The 22,448-nt window shown below is 40.7% G+C and overlaps 2 protein-coding genes and 2 long non-coding RNA genes across 7 annotated transcripts in view; 2 read left to right on the plus strand and 2 right to left on the minus strand.

Annotated features, from left to right (window-relative positions):
- The window catches only part of unc5b (unc-5 netrin receptor B), a 41,603-nt gene extending 30,170 nt beyond the window's left edge, over positions 1-11,433 (plus strand). The window contains exons 8-17 of one of the 4 annotated variants that reach the window (XM_077729880.1): positions 1,092-1,124; positions 3,228-3,422; positions 3,851-4,219; positions 4,766-4,853; positions 5,027-5,201; positions 5,292-5,531; positions 7,067-7,216; positions 7,349-7,513; positions 7,595-7,773; positions 8,690-11,431. In XM_077729880.1, the coding sequence (XP_077586006.1) occupies positions 1,092-1,124; positions 3,228-3,422; positions 3,851-4,219; positions 4,766-4,853; positions 5,027-5,201; positions 5,292-5,531; positions 7,067-7,216; positions 7,349-7,513; positions 7,595-7,773; positions 8,690-8,855 (1,760 nt within the window). In that variant the 3' untranslated portion in view covers positions 8,856-11,431. Of the gene's footprint in view, positions 1-1,091; positions 1,125-3,227; positions 3,423-3,850; positions 4,220-4,765; positions 4,854-5,026; positions 5,202-5,291; positions 5,532-7,066; positions 7,217-7,348; positions 7,774-8,689 lie in introns of all 4 variants that reach the window. The other 3 variants (XM_077729878.1, XM_077729881.1, XM_077729879.1) reach the window with 3 other exon arrangements.
- A 1,270-nt stretch (positions 11,434-12,703) lies between these two features.
- LOC144205405 (uncharacterized) lies at positions 12,704-14,901 on the plus strand. Its single transcript, XR_013328080.1, has 5 exons — positions 12,704-12,866; positions 13,059-13,167; positions 13,353-13,447; positions 13,930-14,062; positions 14,142-14,901. It is a non-coding gene; the product is annotated as an uncharacterized LOC144205405 (long non-coding RNA).
- LOC144205406 (uncharacterized) lies at positions 14,588-16,892 on the minus strand. Its single transcript, XR_013328081.1, has 6 exons — positions 16,832-16,892; positions 16,690-16,743; positions 16,547-16,601; positions 15,930-16,458; positions 14,765-14,869; positions 14,588-14,702 (listed from the first exon to the last, which is right to left on the minus strand). It is a non-coding gene; the product is annotated as an uncharacterized LOC144205406 (long non-coding RNA).
- Positions 16,893-18,815: 1,923 nt separating this feature from the next.
- slc29a3 (solute carrier family 29 member 3) lies at positions 18,816-22,421 on the minus strand. Its single transcript, XM_077729687.1, has 6 exons — positions 22,104-22,421; positions 21,840-21,922; positions 21,379-21,605; positions 20,713-20,875; positions 19,206-19,838; positions 18,816-18,829 (listed from the first exon to the last, which is right to left on the minus strand). The coding sequence occupies exons 1-5, from the start codon at positions 22,386-22,388 to the stop codon at positions 19,232-19,234; spliced, it is 1,365 nt and encodes a 454-aa protein (XP_077585813.1). The 5' UTR covers positions 22,389-22,421; the 3' UTR covers positions 18,816-18,829; positions 19,206-19,231.
- Between the last annotated feature and the right edge of the window lie 27 nt (positions 22,422-22,448).

Here is a 22,448-nt window from a genome sequence, read left to right on the forward strand (position 1 = left end):
AGAAGGCAAGAAGATGAATGAGGGAGAGAAAAAATAAAGCAAGACACATCAGAGTGGAAAAATTAGCCTAGTGTAAAGCATATGAAACTTGAGTCAGATTCACCCTGACGCCAACTGCGTTTCCCGTGATGAGCAAGGAGAGATTCAGCTGACAGTGTGTTAATGTCAACAACATAGACATCCATGGAGGCTACTTAAGACACACACACACACCCAAAACAATCTATCGCAAAACACACCCAATTATTTGGACAATGCAAACGAGTGGGTAGACGCAGTATAGGTTGAGCTTTACTTCTTCTACACTATTTACGCAATTCCTGTTATAAAGTCTCTTGCATGGAGAAGCAGATAAAACAAATACCCTCTGCGATATAGTGAACACAACGGACTCATGAGGTTGCCAGGGAAAGATACACACAAGTCATTGTGACACAGGGAAGCGTTCCACCGTAGACGATCTGTGAATGTGTCACTTGGCATTCTACGGATCACTGATTGACTGGTTTTTATCGTTTCTGGTGTTATTATTTGGCTCGCTCGTGTCTCATTTGTTTTTGCTTTGAGAGTCAACAAATGTAGCTGTCTTTACTGTCTTTTTTTGTTGTTGTTGGCGGCTCCCACTCTTGAACGAATGGGGATTAGGATTGAGGGGTCATTTTATCAGGTACGCCTGCATTGTATCAAGTGTACCACCGATGTGTATTTTGGTCTTGTAATATAATATCGTGGGTGCTCCTGTCTAGGGAAAGGTGTTTATAAAATGGAATGAAGTTAGTTTTGCATCCTGCCAGGGGGAAAAGAATGTCATGGCCAGCTTTGATAGCACAATTTTAATCATCTCCTTTGCACAGCACAGACAAAGAATGGCTATGTTAGTTATTTGTAACCAATTTCTATTGCCATTCTTTTGGATTTGACTAAAATACTATTTTAATGTAGCTGTGGTCGACTATTTATTTTATTTATTTTCAGATGTACATGTGTATACTTTTCTTGTTTTTTGGATTCTGTTTCTGTCTTTGATTTGCAAAAACATGGTCCATTCTTTTCATTTTTTTTGTCTTTTGTTTTCTCTCCTGTTCAAACAGATAAAAAGGTTTCTATTGAACATGCAAGCCATCGTAAGTCATTTTGCCACTCTTTTTCTTTTTTTTTTCCTTTCATACTCCATGTGTTGTTTACCGTGACTTCCTAACATCTGTGTTGTGTTCAGTGTTGTTGTCATACGTTCTCTCAAAATAGGATGTCTCGCCTTACTTTCATGCCTCTGAATCAGAGTATCCTGCAATTGGTAATAAATTAAAATACACTTTGTGTGTGTGAAATAAAGAGAAAGTCGCCAGTTACCAGCTGTGAGGTGGAAAGACAGCACGGTTGATTTGTTCAGCTAATCTGTGATTTGGTTTAGCGTTAAAGTGATGCTAATTCCTTCAGAGCAATGTGACATGGGCTCAGGGGAGTGAGGCTGGAGTAATGCACCTAATTCCCTATTGTTCCATTTCTGGTAATAAGTGCGGACGCCTGTCGGATTTGGTTCCATCGTGCCACATGAGCGTGGAGGCGCTCCCCTTCAAACAAGTCTGCCCCTGGCTTTCCTGCACTTTTTCCCCCCCTTTCCACTGTTACTCATTGTACATCACCTTCCACTTCTTTCTTGTTCTTTGTCCTCTTCTTGATATGCCTTGTCAACAAATAACTTTAGCGATCTCCTCTCTATTTTTTGTTAACAACCTGATTTTTTTTCTGTCTCGTTTGTCTCCTCTCGTGCAACTTACCTGATATCGACTTTTTTTTTCATTCGACCAGTTTCTCACTGCACAGTTCCGCCATTGTCTTTTTCAGAGTCAAGTTCAGTCGTCCCTGCACTAACTTTGGCACACTTTAAAATAGTCTGTTTTTAAAAACATTCAGTTTTATAAAAGAAACAGTTTCTGTCAGATCTGGTTACTTTAGTTTTATGGTTAAATGGGTACATGGGTTGGAACATTTTTACTACAAAGTGAACTAGCAAATAATACAAACTAATATGCAACATTTTTCAAATCAACAAGTCACACTGCACTTTTCAGGACTTGCTGTTCAGAAACAAGGCATTTTTTTGCCATTCTGCCATTTTTATTTGATAAAGCTCAAGGGTAGAATTCATCAAAGTAGGATTTTGACGCGCCAGCGTCTTGAGAGCGACGCGTCCCTTCTTGGACGTTGTTGTCACCGCTGGCAACATTCCGCCTCAATTACGCCTTTCACAGAAGACGATGCGAAAAATTAATAAAGGGTGGCTTACGTGGCTACCGTAAAAAAAAGCTGCTAGTGCTTTCAATACCTTCACTTGTTTGGATTGTCTACATATGCATTTTTGTTTAACACATGGGCTTTAAAGTAAATTACTATTCACAACTGTAAGGAGAGCCCAGGAGCAAATAAAAACAGCAATTATGCCTAATTGCTATTTTGAGTCGTCAGGGCTGAAGAGGCTGCGTTGAGCCATCTAATCCCAACCGGTAATCAGGCAGCAGGAGAGGAATGAGATGGAGCTCGGTAGGGAGCAGGTGAACATGAGGCCAAGATCTTCATCCGGGTTGGGTTTATGTCTAACCATCATTTTTGCTTTGCTGGATTATCCTCTACAAACCCAAATCCAGTGGAAAGAGGAAACATTATAGCAGTAATATTGGCAGATCCATCAAATTACACGCATGTGTTTATATACTAGAAACGACACGATTCGACGAGATTGTTGCTCCTCCTTAACTGTTGTAAAGTGGTCGCTTTTTACATTTTTTTTTTCCTCAAAGAAACAAATGGATGACGAAATCCTCTGTCCTTTTAAAATTTGGGATTAAAGCCATATCTGGCTCTACCAAATTTGGAGGTCTTGATATAATTTTCTATTTATTTTACATTTTATCGACAACTATTCACACTCATACTTGGGGGCAATTTAGAATGTTTAACTAGCCTACCTTGCATGCTTTTGGGTTATGGAAGGAAACTGGAGTACCTGGAGAAAACCCACACAAACCTGGGGGGGGGGGGGGCATGTGAACTCCACACAGTGAGCACTGACCTGGGATCGAACCCTTAACCCCATAAGTGTGAGGACGTTGTGCTAACTGCTCAAAATTGTGTGTGTACTCACGATACTTACTAACCTCTCTTTCCCTTGAATAATTTCTGAGTATGAACATTGGTGTACTCACATTATCTGATACATTTATTTTCAGCACCTGCTCCAGAGATGGGTGTGGCATTCTACGCCGGTATAGTGGGGGCGCTTCTGCTCTGCGTGATTCTGGTGCTGTGCGTGGGCGTGTTGGCGTACCGCCGCGGATGCGCCCATCTCCACGGAGACATCACCGATTCTTCTTCTGCTCTCACTGCTGCCTTTCACCCTGGCAACTACAAACCTCCCAGACAAGGTAAGGTATTAACACAAACAAACACACATCCTTTTTATTTACCCCCCCCCCCCCCCCCCACAACCCCACCCCCCTCTGATATAGACTTATGATTTCCCATTTGGTTTCTACTTACAGTACATCTTTCTATTTTTGTCAGGGATTTTTTTTATAACATTCTACCATTAACACCACTCAAGTAGACAGTTCTCCTTTTCTTCACCACATTCCTTTTTCTTTTTTCATTTTTTTTTTCGAGTTCAAAGCATTTGTCATGGTATCTCTTCTCTTGTTCGGACCATCAAATATTAATTAGAGACATTAATCCGGTTCACTTGCATCACTTTTTGCACTCTCAGCTTGGGCAGCTTCATTTTTGCAGATAAGAGAAAAGCCTTTCTCTAACTCGTGTATGTGTTTGTGTGTGTGTGTTGTGTGTGTGTCCACAGATAACCTTCACCCTCAGCATCCATCAGCACCCCCCGACTTGACGGTCACAGCGGGAGCATTCCGCGGGCCACTCTTCTCTTTGCAGCAGAGTGTTAACGAATGCCACCACAAAATTCCCATGACCACTTCACCCCTGCTGGACCCCTTACCCAATCTGAAGATCAAGGTTTATAACTCCTCCACTCTTTCCTCGCTGGAGATCCCCGCTGACGTGTGCTCAGCAGACGGCGAGATCCTCAGCCTTAAATCTGTGGGCACTGGAGGGAGGGAGCGACAATTCCATAGCCATACGTTGTCCAGAGATCCAGGCTTGAGCACTAGCGCCACCCTGGGTCATCTGGGGGGCCGTCTCACCATCCCCAACACAGGTAGTCAATGTATTCCAATTTGGGATGCTTTCTTTTTATGCCTGATAAATATTTTTTTCTCGTGAGAGAGAGTAAGACTTGATAGATGCCTTCGTAACATAACATACACTTTAATTTAACTTAAATTAACTTAAATTCCTATATACACTTCAAGGTTTATCGTATGTTACACTAAATTGAATCCTTCTTCATACGTATTGGCAAGCTAGCTCAGTCCCGCGTACACTATTCATGTTTTTTTTTTATTATTTCCTGCTTAATATCGATTGTCATAGTCAGCCTTCTCTTTGCACTACCCTTCATTGCATTGGCTTGCTTTGGAGCCTTTGTTTTTCCCCTTAATTCACGGAAAAAAATGCAACGCTCCGCCCAGTGCTCGTAGAGATCTTTGCAAGAGGTAGAAGCGGTGTATCTAAAAATTATTCTCATATCTCAAGGCAAAAATTTGCTCTAAATTTTACCCGTATCTCAAATTCCTCATATGCCAAGGTATTACTGTGCATTTAATATAGAAAAGGCTGATATATGTTTTTTTGTCCCCATTAGGTGTGAGTCTGCTGGTCCCGCCTGGGACCATCCCCCAGGGGAAGTTCTACGAGATGTACCTCATTATCAGCAAATGGGACAAAACGACGTAAGTGTCCATTATCTCAGCGCAATTTGCCACGCACGTGCACAGGGCTGCAGGCCTTAATCTCACTTGAGCAGGAAAAATCGCGCCGTGACTCATCTTTTTGTTCTTCTGGACGTCGGAACGTGACATTTTGGCAGCTTTTGAATCGAGCCTTTTTGGCGTGACGTTCACAGGTTGCCGTCAGAGGGCAGTCAAACGGTTCTGAGCCCCGCAGTGAGCTGCGGTCCATCTGCTTTGCTGCTCAACCGCCCTGTCGTCCTCACCTTGCCCCACTGTGCCCAGTTAGACACGCCAACACTTGACTGGACACTCACACTTAAGACGCAGACTCACCAGGGAGCATGGGAGGTATGGTTGCATCGCCACGGAAATGAGACCACGGTGGTCCCCATTGGACGCTACTGTTGAAACCCACTTGTCTCCCGTTATCTCCCCCAGGAGGTGCTGACGGTGGGAGAGGAAAGTTTGTCTTCTCCCTGCTATCTGCAGTTGGAGGAGGAGTGCTGTCACGTTCTCATGGAGCAGCTGGGCACGTATGGCTTGGTGGGTCAGTCGTGCCCACCGCAACCGGCCTGCAAGCGCCTTCAGTTGGCACTGTTTGCGCCCAAAGCACCCTGCCTCTCCCTGGACTACAGCCTTCGCGTTTACTGCATCCACGACACGCCTCACGCACTTAAGGTTGGTGAGGGCATCTCTTTTCCTGAGATCTTTTAATGCTAACCCACGTTCTCCCCTTGAGTCACTCAGCAAAAAGTTGTTTGTGAAAAATATCCTTTTCAGACTCTTGAAAATCACAACAATTTGAAAATGTGAGCTTTTTAACTGCCTTTGAATACCTTCAGTTTCACCTTCACTTTTTGACTTGCATCACCACACCTTTGCCCTGAAAAATACAGATTATTCAACAAGGTAGCTCTGAATAGTCCAATTTTTGAGTGCCTATTTAGAAATCCGTATATTGGGCAGCAGGTCTCAAAAGGATCAAGAAATCTATCATTCACGGGTGCTTTGACGCTTTTTGGAAGGGCTTTCAACTATCTGGTGCCGTGGTAAATTACAATGACTTTGCTTGCTGCTCATATAATGACAATTTTAATCTTATCAGAAGGTGTGGTGGTTGCCTAAAAATAAAAAATAAGCATAGACTCCTTATTGAAATAAGATGGTGGGATGTTTGGGGTTAGTAACACACTGCCATTAAATCAGAGCTATCAAACGGAATCATTCCCTGCTCTCAATATTAAAAAAAAAAATATGTATGAGTAATACTGTTTGCTTAATCTTTATGAATGCATGAAGAGTTCTTCAGCAAAAGATTGTTGACCTCCCTCATCTCTCTTCTTAGATTCCTCAGCGCGTCTAGTTGAGTAATGAAATGTTATGCTATAATTCTCAAGTATTGCAACTTTCTCTGTGTATATACATACATAGTGGCACTCTCTTAAAAATTATTCTGTCTCCCCACTTCCCTTGAAATTGGCTACATTCCCTCCCTAAGGCAGGTTTTGAGAAATATATGAACAGGTGACAGGATATATTTTTCCTTTCACCTGATATCACTTTGAAATTATATTTCAACCACCAGACTGTACCAATTTTACCTGAGATCACTTAAGAACTTTTAAATGTGCTGGAAAAGTCATTTTGTCAAGTTGACATTTATTCCCTATATTTAAGTACATTGTTGATTTCATTCTCCATTTGTACAGACAGTGACTAATGCGTATTGATATATTTTTAAAAGGACAATATACTGCAGCAGACTGAGAAATACACTCAAAAACAACAGTCTTCTCCTTCATCATTGTATTCTGCCATAAATGGTTCAAACATGCATAATTGTATTAAGAGGAAACGTGCTAACCACAATTTGTCAGGATTGTTGACATCATTCTTTACTTGCACCCAATTCAACAATTTATTCATTTTTTTTGTTTGACTTTACACTACCTTTAAAAACTATTGTTGGCCCTTCATAAACACTTCTTTACAGTGAAGAATATTCATTGTTTTCATTGCCTAAGCCACCAATTAGGGAGAAAATATTATATTGTACCAAATATTACACTCTACTATTAGTAGGAATTAGTATTTATAATGCAGACAGTAAGGCGCATATTGCTCTTATAGTATGTGCAGGTATATTTAATGTCCAAATCCATAGAAAAATCAATACAGGGATTAAGTGCCAAAGCCTTTTTTCTTTCTTACAGGAAGTGCTGGATCTGGAGCGAAGTCTAGGTGGGGTCTTACTGGAGGACCCTAAACCACTTCTGTTTAAAGACAGCTACCACAACTTGCGTTTGTCCATTCACGACATCCCTCACACTTACTGGAGAAGCAAACTACTGGCCAAGTACCAGGTGAGCACTTCGTTGTGAGCAAAAGAGGATAAATATGAAAAACAGCAATAGACAGCCAACTGAGAAGTGTAACAAAAAATGTAAACAAATCAAAGATATCTCTTGTTGAGCTTCATTTGGTCTTCCTACCAGGAGATCCCGTTCTACCACATTTGGAGCGGCAGTCAGCGACCTCTCCATTGCACCTTCAGCCTGGAACGAAGTAGCTTGGTGGTATCACAACTCTCTTGTAAAATATGTGTGCGACAAGTGGAAGGGGAGGGACAAATCTTTCAGCTGCACACTGACATCCAGGAGGTAACCGGTCGGTGGTCGCCCCAAACTGTCCCCCAACCATTTTTTCACCATTTTTTTTTTCTCCTTCTCGACTCCATCCAGACGCTCCCCCCGCACTCGCCGCTCCCCTCAGCAGGCCCTTGCCTGCCCTCTTCTCAAGTAGGACCATATGCCTTCCGCCTGCCTTGCTCCATCCGCCAGAAGATCTGCGCCAGTCTGGACGCGCCGAGTGCCCGAGGGTGCGACTGGAGATTACTGGCCTGCAGTTTAGGCTTTGACAGGTCAGCCCTCTTTTATTCTTTCAAGACCTTATTTGCATTTTCATGCTGTTTTTATTTTTACCCCCCAAACAGCCAAGCACACTTATTTACATTAGGAGAATGTATATCACTGTAAAGCCCAACCAAGTTTGCTCATTCACATGTAGGAAATTGTATGGATTTACAGTCCCGCTTGATTGCAGGTATTGCGTTCCAGTTCACTCCCATAATATGGGAAATCGATGAAGGGATAGCTTATTTACATTTTCCGCAGGCATGTTTTCATAGCATTGACAGTACAGGGTTTTTTTTTAATTGAAAAGTCTGGAAAAACCCTTTAATCACATAATCAAACCCCAAGACCAAAGAAGTTGTATAAAATGTAAATTAAAAAAAAATACAATAATTGAGCAATCTGTTTAAAAAGAAAGACGTCATTTAATGGTTAAATTCATCAACTTTTTTAGCCATTTTCTCATTTTGAATTTGGGGCCTCCCAAAATTTTTTTTGACCATGTTACACCCTTTTTAAATGCACTTAATATTTAACATTAGGATAGTATGGACTTTTTAAAATATTTTAGGTGGACCTTTTTCCCCATTCTTGCTTAATATACAACTTACATGGAAATGTACCTTACAGGAATGTACCACCAACATGACATTGATTGGATGGCAGTACATTCAAAACCGCTATGTGCCTTTCACACTTTAAAGTCCCCAAATGCTGTTTTTCCGCTTTTTCTCCTGAAAGACCCATTTTCCTCATCATTTTTTTTAAAATGTCAACTTCCCTGACCTCATCACACGAGGTATTTTGATAGTATTATAGACGGCGGATAAAGAAATCTCCAAATTCCTAAATAAAAAATGTCGTATTTTGAAGGAATTTCCACCGACTTGGTAAATATGACCTCTCTCTTTCCTCTACCCAAAGGTACTTGAACTACTTTGCGACAAAGCCCAGCCCTACAGGAGTTCTCCTGGACTTATGGGAAGCTTGTCACCAGGGTGACGCAGATCTGGTCTCTTTGGCGACGGCGCTAGAAGAGATGGGCAAGAGTGAGGTGCTGGTCGTCATGACGACAGATGGGGATTGTTGATCGCCGACTAATCATGAACATGCCTATAAATATTTCCACCACGACACAGATGGTAACACATTTCAGTTCCTTTTCCCGTACGCCATATTACCTCTCGGTCACCTCGTCGCCAATCATTTCCCCCTGGCCGCTCCGCCCAAATCCTCCAAAACGTCATCGCTTTGTCCTTAAAAGTCAGAAACTGACCACGTCCGCGTACTGTATATAAATAGAGCCGCTGTCAGGGTAAAACAAAAACGGAATGTACTCGGTCGGCATCCCTGAAACCGGAACGATATGATAAAAGCAGACGTGGGATTACCCGCGTTTGAGTAGCGCCATTGAACGCCACTTGGCACCTCGGGCCATTCGCCCAATTGCTTTGTCAACAATGCAAATCTCCATTGTGGTCGGCAGGCGTGTTCGCGCGAGAACCTCGGGGTGCAGAAGCAACCCGAATGGAGTTTCTGGCTCTTTGGCTGCAGGGCGAATCAAACCGGGACGAGGGAAGAGCTCCTCTTATCTGGCCATGTTGAAGGAGTGACTGTTTCTATTGTACTAACGAAATGCCTCAAAGCCTTGGCGTGCACACTATATCATTGCAACTGGCAGGGGATGCTAGTGTGTAATCTCTCCTCCCACTTTTGCAGCACTTCTCACCGGCGAGAATTCATCGCAGGAGTTCTCTGGTCATTCTTTAAAAGTTTCCTTTGCGGTAGAATTTTTAAGTTATCATCCATATTTGGGCATTGTTTATCATTGCTCTTCTCTTTTGGTTCCTTGTGAACCATTTACACTGCAGTGTGGCGGGATGTAGTGGATTTTTTAAGCAGCTCACTTTGTCACAGGAGTAACGCCATTTTTTTTTTTTTTTTTTTAAAGTGGAGCCGCCAAAGTCGAACGCCATCCATTGAAGGATGCGGATTACCCTGTCATTAGCGTTCAATCTTACGGACAATGTTTTAAGTAACATTTCAGCCTTCTAGATGGTCTTACATGTTTCTATTCTATGTCGTTCCATGCAAATTGAACCCATTTTTGTGCTCAGGGCAAAGCTCCATCTGATATATATTTAAAAAATATATATATAGCCAATATTTGTGGAAGTGTCCTCACTGAAATATTTTTCACAAATGGACGCAAGACTACATTTTAAACAAAAGTATATCAGACTAAAACAATCCAATCTAAAGCACGCTGAGAATAGAAACGTGTTGGAAGAACAATGCTGCCACCTTGTGGTTACACTTATTTCTATCTGAACTCTTGCTTTGTCAAATAGAAAACATAAACAATATTTGATAACATGCTTAGAAATATTCATGCATACACTTTAACTGCAATGGAATGTTTATTGAATGACCAATCTATTTTGACAGGGAGAGGCTGTTAAAAAAAAAAAAGAATGGACGCTTATAGAAGCCATTGAGTCGATTATATGCTGCATTTATTTTTTTTTCAATAGATTTGTGAGTCCACTGTTTTGTTGGTAAATTGCAAATTGATTTTCACCGCTTAACTTGAGCTGCTTTGGGTTCGGCAACATGCTTTCTTTGCTTATACTTAAAGCGTTCCACTTTGGGGGTTCCACTGGATTAAGAAAGGTGGCTTCAAATATGCTGTGAGGGTTTGTCACAATTGATGAATTGGCAAAAGTGGATGACTTTTTACCTCGACTCTTAAGCTGTAGCTCATTAAAACCCCCAACCCTGTTTCCTATGCTGCCTGTTTTGTGGTCAGGACCCTCAAGCTATTTTCATTAACAGTGTTACCCCACCTTTTTTTTTCTTTAGCTATTTTCAGAAAGGGAAATGCTGGCTGGCAATTATCACAAGCGCGTGTAAAAATAGAGATGGGGGTGGAGAAAAAGTGTTGGATTCTTTGAAATCTCAAAACCAAAAGAGCAGAAGTATCCCTTCTGTAATGGGTGTGTGTACTGGTTTGTTTTTATTTGTTATTTTTCTTCACATCCTACCTTTATGAGTGATTGTTTGGATGCTCTAACCTCGGTTGGTTGTGTATGTCTGAGTGTGTATGTGATTGTGTGTTTCAGGATAAGGCGGGGTGCATATTTCTTAAGTGCTATGCAAGCGCAAAAGCAAAGAAAAGCATCTTGACTTTTTTGCCTCCCAGAAGAGTAATTCTATTTTTTCAAATAAGAGCATAAACATAGACAGGGTTTTTGATTTTGTATCAAACAAAAAGTGGCATCAAATTGCTTAACTTTGTTGTTTTTTTTTGTTTTGTTTTTTTTCTGTGCTGTGATTTTTCTGGACTGGATAATCAAATTAATGATATGGACGCTATTTGTGGCTTTCTTGTTGCGGGTACTGGTATTGTAGACCAGTATTTATTGTCCCACAATGTTGGGGGGGGGGGGGGATTCTTTAATGTAGCTCTGTGTTGCTGCCGATGGACTTTATTCTTCTTTGTTCCTGTTTGAAAAGACTTTGGCGCAGAAAGAAATTAAACGTTTTTACAAATTAAAAATGTATTTGCGTGACATTTGAACTCTGTTAAGTACCACTTGTAAATAAACATCTAGCCTTCGTACCTGTAACTAAAAAATAATTTTTATGCAATAAATTATATTTCTTAGTTTAAAAATAGCCTCTGTGTAGTGTGTTATTGTCGAGAAAACCTAACATTACATTATTATGGCTTGGGATCATCACTTGGGTGTGCTTATCAGTGATTTGCAAAGTACAGTTCTAAATTCTGTTGTACTTGATTTTAAATCATCAGCATAAATCTTTGATTTTTTTTTTTTTCATTTTTCTTCTCTATACAGGGTGCATTATTTATTTATTTTATTTATTTTTTGAAAATAAGCCTTACTATTGATGGTCTTTTGTTGTAAGAAAAAAAAAGCTATTCTATTTTTTTTTGTTACAATGTATTTTTATGTCAAAGTAGCGGCCCGGGGGCCAAATCTGGCCCGCCGCATCATTTTGTGCGGCCAGAGAAAGTAAATCATGAGTGCTGACTTTCAGTTTTAGGATTTTTTTAAAAGCACAATGTACCGCTTTTGGTGTTAAACTGGCGGCTTAGGGGCCAAATCTGGCCTGCCGCATCAATTTGTGCGGCCCGAGAAAGTAAATCATGAGTGCAGGTCAAGACCTTCCAATAGTGACAAGGTAAAGTGTGGCCAATTTGTGTCACCTGGCTCTAATCTGGGAGACTGGGGTTTGAATCCCAGTTGGGAAACATTTACTTAATTGTTTCTAGATATTTGTAGTCAAGAACTTCATATGATGACAAAGGTAAGTCAGGATTCTTGTTGGCGCAGAGGTTAGTTCACTGGACTCCCGTTGGAGAGGTGTGAGTTCAATTCCCGGGATCTGACACTTTTTCACTTAGTTGTTTCTGTGGATTTCTTGTCAAAACACACTCAAATGATCACATTGGTAAGTGTATTCTCTTGATACCGCAGAGGTTAGTTCACTGGACTCCTGTTGGAGAGATGTGAGTTCAAATCCCGGTTGTGACACTTTTTCACTTAGTTGTTTCTATGGACTTCTTGTCAACACACTCAAATGATCGCATTGATAAGTGTATTCTCTTGATGGGGCAGAGGTTAGATCACTGGACTCCCTGTCTGGGTGACCCCAGTTCGATTCCCTCTTTCGTTTGGCTGATCACTACACCATGTAGAATTGAATGTAAATGGTATAAGGAAGAAAAAAACATTTTGAATTTATATTAAACACTTAGTCATATTTTTCAGTAAAACAAGGCAGTTGGAGGGGCCACTTTATGTCGCGTTTTTGAACGCAACTCAGAGTGGCAGCCATGACTGACACTGTCCAGCCAATGATATGATGCGACATGTGTTTACTTCCGGGGCAGGAAATGACGCTAACACTCCCAGGTGCCTCTGATTTGCAGGTTAGCATGCAGCTAACGGTACGGCGGAGCTGCTGCCATGCTTTACCACGGAAAAACAAGCCAAAGTCAAGAATAAATGCGATTCTTTTACGACGGAATGGCCGTCGAAGTATGTGCCAACAGAAGAGCAAGCGGTAAATTTGGGTGAGAACTAAACTGTGCTATATATGTGTCTAGTATGCCGTAATGTTTGTCTTCAACATACACGAGATGGAAATTAGCCCTCGGCTACAATCTTACATATTTACTTATATAGTTTATAGATACGTTCATTAACGTGAATATAAATCTGGTCGTTAATAGGTCAAATACTCTGAACCACTTTTGCCTCACTAGGTTCGAAGGGGGTGCTGGAGCCTATCCCAGGAGACTCTCTGAATTGATGGCCAGCCAATCGCAGGGCACAAGGAGATGGACAACCATGCACACTCTATTAGTGTAAATAGTAAGGCATTTTTCTTTAAAGAATTTGACTATGTATAGTAAGGATTTTTTGTTGTTATAATGGCCATGTATAGTAAGGCATCCCCCCCCCCCTTAAAAATGACCAAGTATATAGTTCGGCTTTCTTTTGTAAAAAAAAAAAAAAAAAACAACAACCATGTAAAGTAAAACTTCTTTTTCTTACAGGCGTGCCCCCCATCAGCAGGAATGGAGCTTGTGCTTGCCAACACTGAAATCGGGCGAGTGAATTTCTAGACCACACGGCTCTACGACCATGAAGGGTAAGTCTTTTTAATGTTAAAAATGATCATGTAAAGTAAGGCGCTTTTTCTTATAAAAAACCACATAGTATACAGTGTTACCTCACTACTTCTCGCTTCAGCTATCGCTTACTCAGAGCTTCGCGGATTTTTTTCAGGAAAAAAATTAAAGATATTAAGTTAAAATTTTAAATCACATAAAAAACGACATAGTATAGTAAAGCTTTATTCATAAAAAAACGACAGTATAGTAAGGCTTCTAGATTCAAAAGACAACATAGTATAGTGAGGCCATTTTTTTTCTAAAACGAATATGTATAGTAAGGCGTTTTTCTTGTAAAATAAAACAGGCAATAATAGTCATTTTTTCATACTTTCTTGTAAACATACTAAATGAATCTTGGCTTCTGGCTCATCCTCACAAGGCTCAGTTTGTCCAAGATATTTGTTGTATGTAAGTTACTGTTTCCCACAAGTTCATGCTTTGCCTTGTTTGTTGACAGACTCGCACCGGCACCCCCCGCATTGCGCCTTCATCCATCCAGGAGTCTCCGGCGCCCCAGTGACACGGTCATTCACGGCGTCCAGTCGGGTAGAGCTGGCTGATGCACGTCGCCACCGCCTTCGTCATGCCAGGTTGGAAACGTTGGACGAAAAATGTTGTCATCTTGGGCAGTGTTGAAAAATAATTGTATTTTAATTTGTGTCATGAAAGATGCATTGGATGACGTAGAAGAGCAGCAGAAAGAGAAGAATGGGCTGCAGCCAACCGACCGCCCGACACTGACTCGGCAAGTAAAGACCTGCATGCCTATGTATTTTGGACCAATAAAAGTGTTTGGAAAATATACAATGTCTTTGATCTTTTTTTATTAAAATTTGATTTTTTAAAGTTTGTTTTAGCAAAAGGTAAGGTCCCTGATGTCGCAGGTGGCTCTCCCCGCCGAAGGCGGGGAGAGTCACCAAGAATTCATTTCTGAGTGCCTGCTGCGGGAAGCGAACCAGCGTCCACCTGGGCGGTAGGCGCATACTCAACCGTTGCACTATGTGAACCATCCCACCCTCCCACTAACTTCCGCCGCCCAAGTATTTTCTTTTAGAGCCCGATCGGAAAATTTGACTAAGTGTTTAAGCCACACCCACAAAAAAAAAAAAGTAAAGTACTGTTCACTCAGTTTTTATTTGACATGAAAAGTGACATGTTGGATTCCAAGCGATGAACTTTTCCAAGTCAGCCACCTGGTCAACTGGACGTCACCGCCATCCGCAGGAGAGTCTAAGAAAAGAGAAAAATTATTATGTGCACAGAAAGATGTATGTCTACTTATGTCAACTTACTTTTTTTCTGTCTTCAGAAGTCCTCGCTCTCCACAGTTTGGGAAACCTTTTGCTTGGAAGTGTCCATCCCACAAGTCATCATCCATTGTTGCCTTTGTCACCAATCTGAAAAAATAAAAATGAAAGTTGTCAGCAAAGTATCTCTTGTTCTATTATGTGACCTTGACTTTGATTTACATGAAATATATATTTGTTTTCATTCTAAAAAGAGGTGGCTATGAACAGACTATGATCACTGCAATAAAGCCAGACATACCAAGTCAATACCAAGGCAAGAAATAAGCCTTACTATATATACTATGTCATATTTTTAAAAAAAAGCCTTACTATACTATGTCGTTTTTAAGGAAAAGGCCTTACTATACTATGTCTTTATTTTTTAAGAAAAAAAGTCTTACTAGACCATGGGGTGTCAAACATAAGGCCCGCGGGCCGTATCCGGCCCGTCTTGTGGTTTGGTACGGCCCGGGGAAGAAAGCTGCATTGTATAAAAAATATGAATTTTCTTTACAATTTGTAGTTCTTGTATTATTCGCTAGGGGACGTATTGTTTTAAACGTACAGACAACATGAATTGACATTTATTTATGTTCTTATGTTATTATCTTGTTCATAATATATTGTTCATAATGACAAAGGAAAATTCTGTTAATATACATTTTGACAATTTACTCATTCTTTGCACTAACTATTAGTATTAGTGACGAATAAAAAGGAAAAAAAGTGGGCTTATTGTTAGTTCTATGTAATTTTGCAATGAGTTTACTGGTCCGGCCCGCTTGATCTGAAATTAAGTTGTATTCGGCCCGCAGACCAAAGGGAGTTTGACACCCCTATACTAGACTATGTCGCTTTTTAAATAAACAAAAAGTCTTACTATACATGGTCATTACCAAAAATAAATGAATGAATCAAGTGGTCAGATATCACCAATATTACTGGAGTGTCTTTCCACAATTAGGATTTTGGTTTTAAGACAAATGGTCAATAGAGGAATTACAACTTGGAAAAGTCACCATTGAGTCGTCTTATTTTCTGTCCTTATGCGATCTTTGAAACGATGCAAAAACACTATACGCAATTGGATTTGGAGATATTATGACTGAATAGGTGAAACTATATCTTTAGAGAAGCTAGCAATGAAGAAAACGTGAGCATTTCTTACCTTTGCTGCGCCATGCGTCGAGTACACAAAAATCAGCCAAAATCAAAAACAACAACTTCTTGGTCAACTTGTGTTCGTGCCTTTTAACAAGCGTGTTTTGGTTGAAGCTGACCCAAATAAGGCCGTTTAGATGATGCCATTAAACACCTGAAAAGACGTTTCCAAACAAAACAAACACGCAAACGAAAAGCGTGTTTCTTCCATAGTTTTTTCCGGTTCGCTTCACTTCCGGCTCACCAATGTGACGTCATTCAGGTAACGCCCTCGACTTCTTTTTCTTTTTTTGATTTGGCCGTTAGGCTCTGGCAACCCACACCACTTTTTTTTCCAGCTTGTTCAATATTAAAGTGGATAAAGCATTTTCTATCCCAAAAAAGACATTTTTCTTTTAAATAGAGACAACTATGTTTAGTCAATACTTTCCAGAAATGGCCAAGATAAGTGTGGACAATCATGGTGTAGTGGTTCAGTCACCTGCTTGCCATGTGGATAGTTGGGAGTTCAAATCCCAGTTGGAAATCATTTTTTCCTTAAATAAAAACAACCATGTCTAGTCAAGACTTTCCAATAATGACAATGTAAAGTGTGGTGACTTTATGGTGTAGTGGTTCCCTTACCTGACTGTCATGTAGATAGTTGTGGGTTCAAATCCTGGTTGGGATTTATTTTTCCCTTAAATAGAAACAACTGTGTGTAGTCAATACTTTCCAAAAATGACAAGGTAAAGTGTGGTGATGTTGTGGTGTAGAGGTTAGCTCACCTGACTGCCATGCAGGTGGTTGTGGTTCAAATCCTGGTTGGGAATCATCTTTTCCTTTAAATAGAGACAACTATGTTTAGTCAATACCTTCCAGAAATAGCCAAGACAAGTGTGGACAATCATGGTGTAGTGGTTCAGTCACCTGCTTGCCATGTGGATAGTTGGGGGTTCAAATCCCAGTTGGAAATCATTTTTTCCTTAAATAAAAACAACCATGTCTAGTCAAGACTTTCCAATAGTGACAGTGAAAGTGTAGTCATTCATGGTGTAGTGGTTCACTCGCCTGTTTGTCATGTGGATAGTTGGGGGTTCGAATCCCGGTTAGGAAACATTTTTCCCTTAAAGAGAAACAACTGTGTGTTGTCAAGACTTTCCAATAATGTCAAGGCAAAGTGTGGTGACATTGTGGTGTAGAGGTTTGTTCACCTGCCTTGCATGCAGGCAGTTGTGGTTCAAATCCTGGTCAGGAATCATTTTTCCCTTAAATAGAAACAACAGTGTTTAGTCATCATCTTCCAATAATGACTAAGTATAGTATGGTAACCACATGGTGTAGCGGTTTGCTCACCTGACTCCCACCTGAGCAGCCCAGGTTCAAATCCTTGTCGCCGCTGAATCATTTTGCCATTAAAAAAAAGTTTTTCCCTAAATAAAAGCATCAAATGACCATCTATAGGCGAGCCAGTGTAGATTTTACAGTAAGGCTTTTTTTCTTTAAAAAATGGCCATAAGGCTTTAAAATGTATACTTATAGTGCTGATTCCCGCTGTCGTCCTTTGGCTGATCACTACACCTTGTAGTCTGGAAAATGGAACAAGAAGAAAAAGAAAAGAAAAACCTTTTCAATTTATATTAAACACTTGCTCATATTTTTCAGTAAAATATTGTATTCTACTCACTTCACTAGGATTTGAACCCATGGCCACAGAGATGGTAGACTGATGACTTATCCACTGGGCCACCACCCTCTAACATTAGGGAGTAATATTTGTACTTTTATCTCTTTCATTTACCGGAATAATATTGGGAAAATCTTTGCAAGCATTAGGATTTGAACCCAGGACCACAAAGGTAGGAGACTGATGACTTATCCACTGGTCCACCACTCTATTAGGTTAACCAGTAACATTTTTATCTAAGGAAAGGGGTGAATGACTTAGTCTTTTTTAATGGCAAAATAATTCACCATCCTCCGGGGTTTAAATCCTACCTGCCCACACTACAGTCAGGTGAACAAACATCTATACTATGAAGTAGCCACACTTTATTGGAAAGTATTGACTGCACATTAAAAAACATAAAATTATTCCCACCGGGGAATGTACGAGTATATATATATAGTATATACCAAATTGTAGATTTTTATATATAAACTGTATAACCCAGAATATATTAAGAAATTCGACAAAGATAAAGCTTAAGACTATGACTGTAATCAACGTACCAAAAAACTGAATTTTACAGAACTATAATATGTATAGATTGTAGAATATTTTCAAGTGAAACAGTGATACTGTGTATAGTGTTCTTTTGTACCTTTGTTTAAATAGCAAAAATCATAGTATAGCATGCTGAAAAAAAATTCAGAAGGCCAAGTACTACCTATTTTGCTATTGATATACTCATCAAACTTATAAAATTGTATATATTAAAGCATGAATTATTTTCCAAATGCAGATTTTGGCTATGCAGACGCTCCCCTGCTTACAAACATTCAAGTTACCAACAACAGTGCATACGAACATATTTGCAAATTGCGTTTATGTCGAAGAATGTTTGCAAGTTCGATTTTGTATTGCGCACTTTTTTCCGAGTAGTGCTTCTTTCCGCCGCTAAGTGCTGTGAGCTCAACTCACCCAGCATCCACCTTCCTCAACCCAGTTCGTTGCAGTGCGGAAGTTGCATAGGTGCGTGACATAGGTTCGTGAAGCCTGCCTGCATAGTCCTCTGAAGAGTGTTAGAAGAGCAAGTGTGGAAAGCCACATGACAGCCCTTTTGTTCAAATGTTTGGTGCCAATTCCTCATTTTTTGTTGTTGTTGCTAATTTTGTGAAGAAAGCATCCTGCACCATCCTGGATGACTGAGTCCGAGGATACGGTAACACACAAAATGCCTTTTCTTTTGAATGGCATTTCTTAACCTGAAAAGATAGAAATGCCAAACGTTACACACAAAAACTTGAAATGTTTCGACACAAGCTGTGAAAATTTGAGGTCATTCCAACGAAAATTGTCAAAATTATTGACCTACGGAATGGGGTCAGACATTTTGGAACACCCTGTACTGCATTGATAAAATAGACGTCCTGTTATACTGTTGTGGACGAAACACTTCCATTTTCAATTTTAGCAATTTCTAATAACATTAAAATGGATAAAGTTGTGCTATTTTTTTCACTCTGGTGACTTTTGCATGTTTTGGTGAAAATGGCTATTTTAACTAATTTTCATAAGGACATGCAATGACTATGTTTTCACTGAGAGGTCAACTCGCCTGCCATATATAATGCAACGTACCTTCTGAGCTGCACGCGTGCCCATAATCAGATGGCGTGTACAATAGCAAGTGACAGAGTGGATCCGGCGGCGAGCCCTAGAGTGAGGAAGAAAGACATGACCACTCCAGTGGCCTCAGCCAGCTCCCGGGGCACCACCTTGGGCCCGTACATCATGGGAAGAGTCCCCAAATAGCCATTGGAGAAGCCCAACAGGCATATGAAGACGATGGGATATGCGTCGTGAGCGAAAAGCACACTGTGGAGGTGGTCCCTGGGCTGATAGTTACAGAGGACGATAAGCGGCACCAAGATGGAGCGGCACAAGACCAGCGTGGGAAGAAGTCGGCTGGTGGGGCCGGGAACCCGGAGCCAGGCGGTGGACTGCCTGCCGCAGAAATCGGCCACGTTAAACAAGAGGAAGCAGACGAGCGGCACAAAGTAGGTGTTGGTCCAGGGGCTCCCGTTGTCCTTGTCGACCGATTGGATGCCGGAGACGACAGCTGGGAACACCATGATGGTCACGCAGAAGACGGAAAAGACGCTCAGGCCCAGAACCCACGTCTTCTTGAGAATGGGCTTCAATGGAGGCGTTTTGGGAGATGCTGCTGCTTCGTCTGCTGCGATGCTAAATGTGGCAGCCATCATGTGATATCTAAAAAAAAAAAAAGGAATGTGCATGATGAGATTAAAATGGAAAAAAAAACAGTTGTATCATGTAGTTACTTATTTTGATAAAGACATCAAATAATGGAAAATAAACACATGTATGGTATTTTCCCCACTGGAGAATTTGTCGCCTTTTTTGGGAGGGCAATTGTATTTTTATCAGTAACCAAGAGCAAACATTGGTTCAAGTAACAGTATTAAAAAGGAGAACAACAGACTAAATAGTCATCTGTAAACATGAGTTTTTCCGATAACCTTAAAAAAAACATAACAGGCTGTCGGTTGTCAGGGGGAAAAAATATATCTATAAGTCACACTTGTGCATTTCTCGCAAAACCAGCCAAACTATGAAAAAATGAGACTTGTAGTCCAGAAAATACAGTACACAATTTGTCTCCAATTGTCCAGGATATTTCAAAACAGGTATCTTCTTTTTTATGTGTATTAAGTTGGTAGCACAACCTAGTATTAAGGCTACCCTAAAAGTTAAAATATGTAAATTATACAGGATAGCTTTTTAGCCTTGTGCTGTTATCCTAGTAAAGTTTGACATTTTGGAGAAGAGAAGCACATCTTGATGATATTTGCCAACTCTTCTTTTAAAAAAATCATCCAAATGTTTCCAATTGAGACAAACACAAGACTTTTGTCTTCTGGTGATGCCATTTGGAGCTATGGTTTGGCAAATGTGTCACTTTACTCGAAGCTTTCGTCTCAAGGTAATGTGCCAAAATAAATAACAATTAGGACTGCTCAGACGTCAATCCACTGTCAGCTAAACCATAACAAACGTGACAGTGCATAGTGTTATTCATTTTAATAAGAAAAAAAGCATGGATCTCAATGGAGTGTTTGTGTACCTTGAAAAGGCCAGTTTGGGTAGCAACAAGTACGCGCCGATGCAGAGCAGAATGAAGACGTCCGCGGTGAGAAAATAGGCCAGCGCGCTGTCTGTCACGTCCTCTGCCAGAGCGAGGTCTGCTATTGACGCGATGGCGCTCAATGTGCCTCCCATCGCCTGACCTGTTTGACATCATGGATTACACAGTCAGTCACGGAAGCTGCCGAGAACATTTTTACAATAAACCAGATCCAAGGGGGCGATTTCATTCAGTTATTGACCCGGAACAGTCGAAAATATTTGACACGGAGGTTTAATCAAGATGCAACCAATATTGCAATAGTTTTGACATTCTTGATCATTTAGGGGATGCCGTTTTGTTAGAATTTAAGATGCACGATCACAAGTTTTTATACATGTATTAAATTATGGAATAATGAGCACAAGAGTATTAAAAAAAATGAATGATTAAGAATGATACAGAGCCATCCCTATTTGAACTCATTCCTTCGTTAATTTTCAGTACTGCTTATACACACAAAGGGTCGTGGGAGGGGGTGATGGGGTTTAGGGTGCAGTGCTCAACCAGCCTATCATGCATGTTTTTGGAATATGGGAGGAAACCGGAGTACCCGGAGCAAAGCCAAGCAAGCCCTAGGGGAGATCTATAAATCCTCTAGTTTACCTGATATGAGTGCCTGCGAGATGCTCATAGGGAAGTGTCCACTGATCCCAAAGACACTGCCAGAGAAGATGTTGGAAGCTCCACAGACAACGGCCACACTAACCAGTGTGCCTGTGAAGAATTCCACCCTGCAGTTGGACACGTCCACCTTGACCAGTACAGTGGTCCCCACAAACACCAGTAGGATGACGATGAGAGACGACAAGATTCGCACATTTGGTGAGAGCCTGGAAAAAAACAAAGGAGCACACCATAGAGTTATGACAAATGTACACAACATTTAGGAAAGAGAATTCTGATCTGTTGCTATGGTCACACATGAAAAAGTACAACATTTATGATGCTCAGAGTTAATGAGTGGCAAATATGATCATGTATTTTCCTTTTCTTCTTATTTTTGTTAAAATACTGTTTGCTTCTTTTCATAGCATATCACTTGTAATGAGGAATATGCAAATGACCTGTTCACGAGGACATAGTTGAGAATCAAACACAGCACGGAAGGCACCGTAGAAGCAAATGTCAGGTAACTTTCAAAGTAGTCCTAAAAAAAAAGGGAGGAAAAATAAGAATTTGTTCAAAGAGCTGTCAAAAGTATGCTAATGTTGTTAAAGTGTTTCAGTCAGTCACATGCATTTCTGTTAAAGACACATATACAAGAGCTCTACTGTGCTTATTTCAGTACATGGGCAAAATTGGAGAAAACACTTTAATATCTCACTCACGCTGAGGTCAGACCGGAGTTCTTCTGTGCCGTTGCCCATTTTGTAAAGCCAGTAACTTTTGGCTGTGATGAAGAAGTTCCAAGGCAGCAGAGAGCCGGTGCCCATGAGGAAGAAGATGATGTAGACCAAACAGCAGCGATCTTTGGGGGTGTAGCGTATGGGCAGGGAAGCAGCTGATGAACTCTGATCCCCGCTGTCCTCATCCTCGGATGAAGTAGAGTTGTCAAGGGCAACGGGAATGTAGGAGGAATTGAGGCTGGGGGACATAGGGGCCCTTTCGTCCATTTGTCACTTGCAGTGTATATATAGTGTTACATCGAAATCTGAAAATACAAAAAAAAGTTT

This window comes from Stigmatopora nigra, chromosome 12 (assembly GCF_051989575.1).
Source record: "Stigmatopora nigra isolate UIUO_SnigA chromosome 12, RoL_Snig_1.1, whole genome shotgun sequence".
NCBI lineage: Eukaryota > Metazoa > Chordata > Actinopteri > Syngnathiformes > Syngnathidae > Stigmatopora > Stigmatopora nigra.

Bases quoted from the DNA above. Each gene is read 5' to 3' on its own strand.
- slc29a3 (XM_077729687.1), bottom strand. From the start codon at position 22,388: ATGGACGAAAGGGCCCCTATGTCCCCCAGCCTCAATTCCTCCTACATT. The intron at 21,923-22,103 runs GTGAGTGAGATA...CTTTTTTTTTAG, and splicing joins AACTCCGGTCTGACCTCAGC to GACTACTTTGAAAGTTACCT. The intron at 20,876-21,378 runs GTAAACTAGAGG...GATGTCAAACAG, and splicing joins CTCGCAGGCACTCATATCAG to GTCAGGCGATGGGAGGCACA.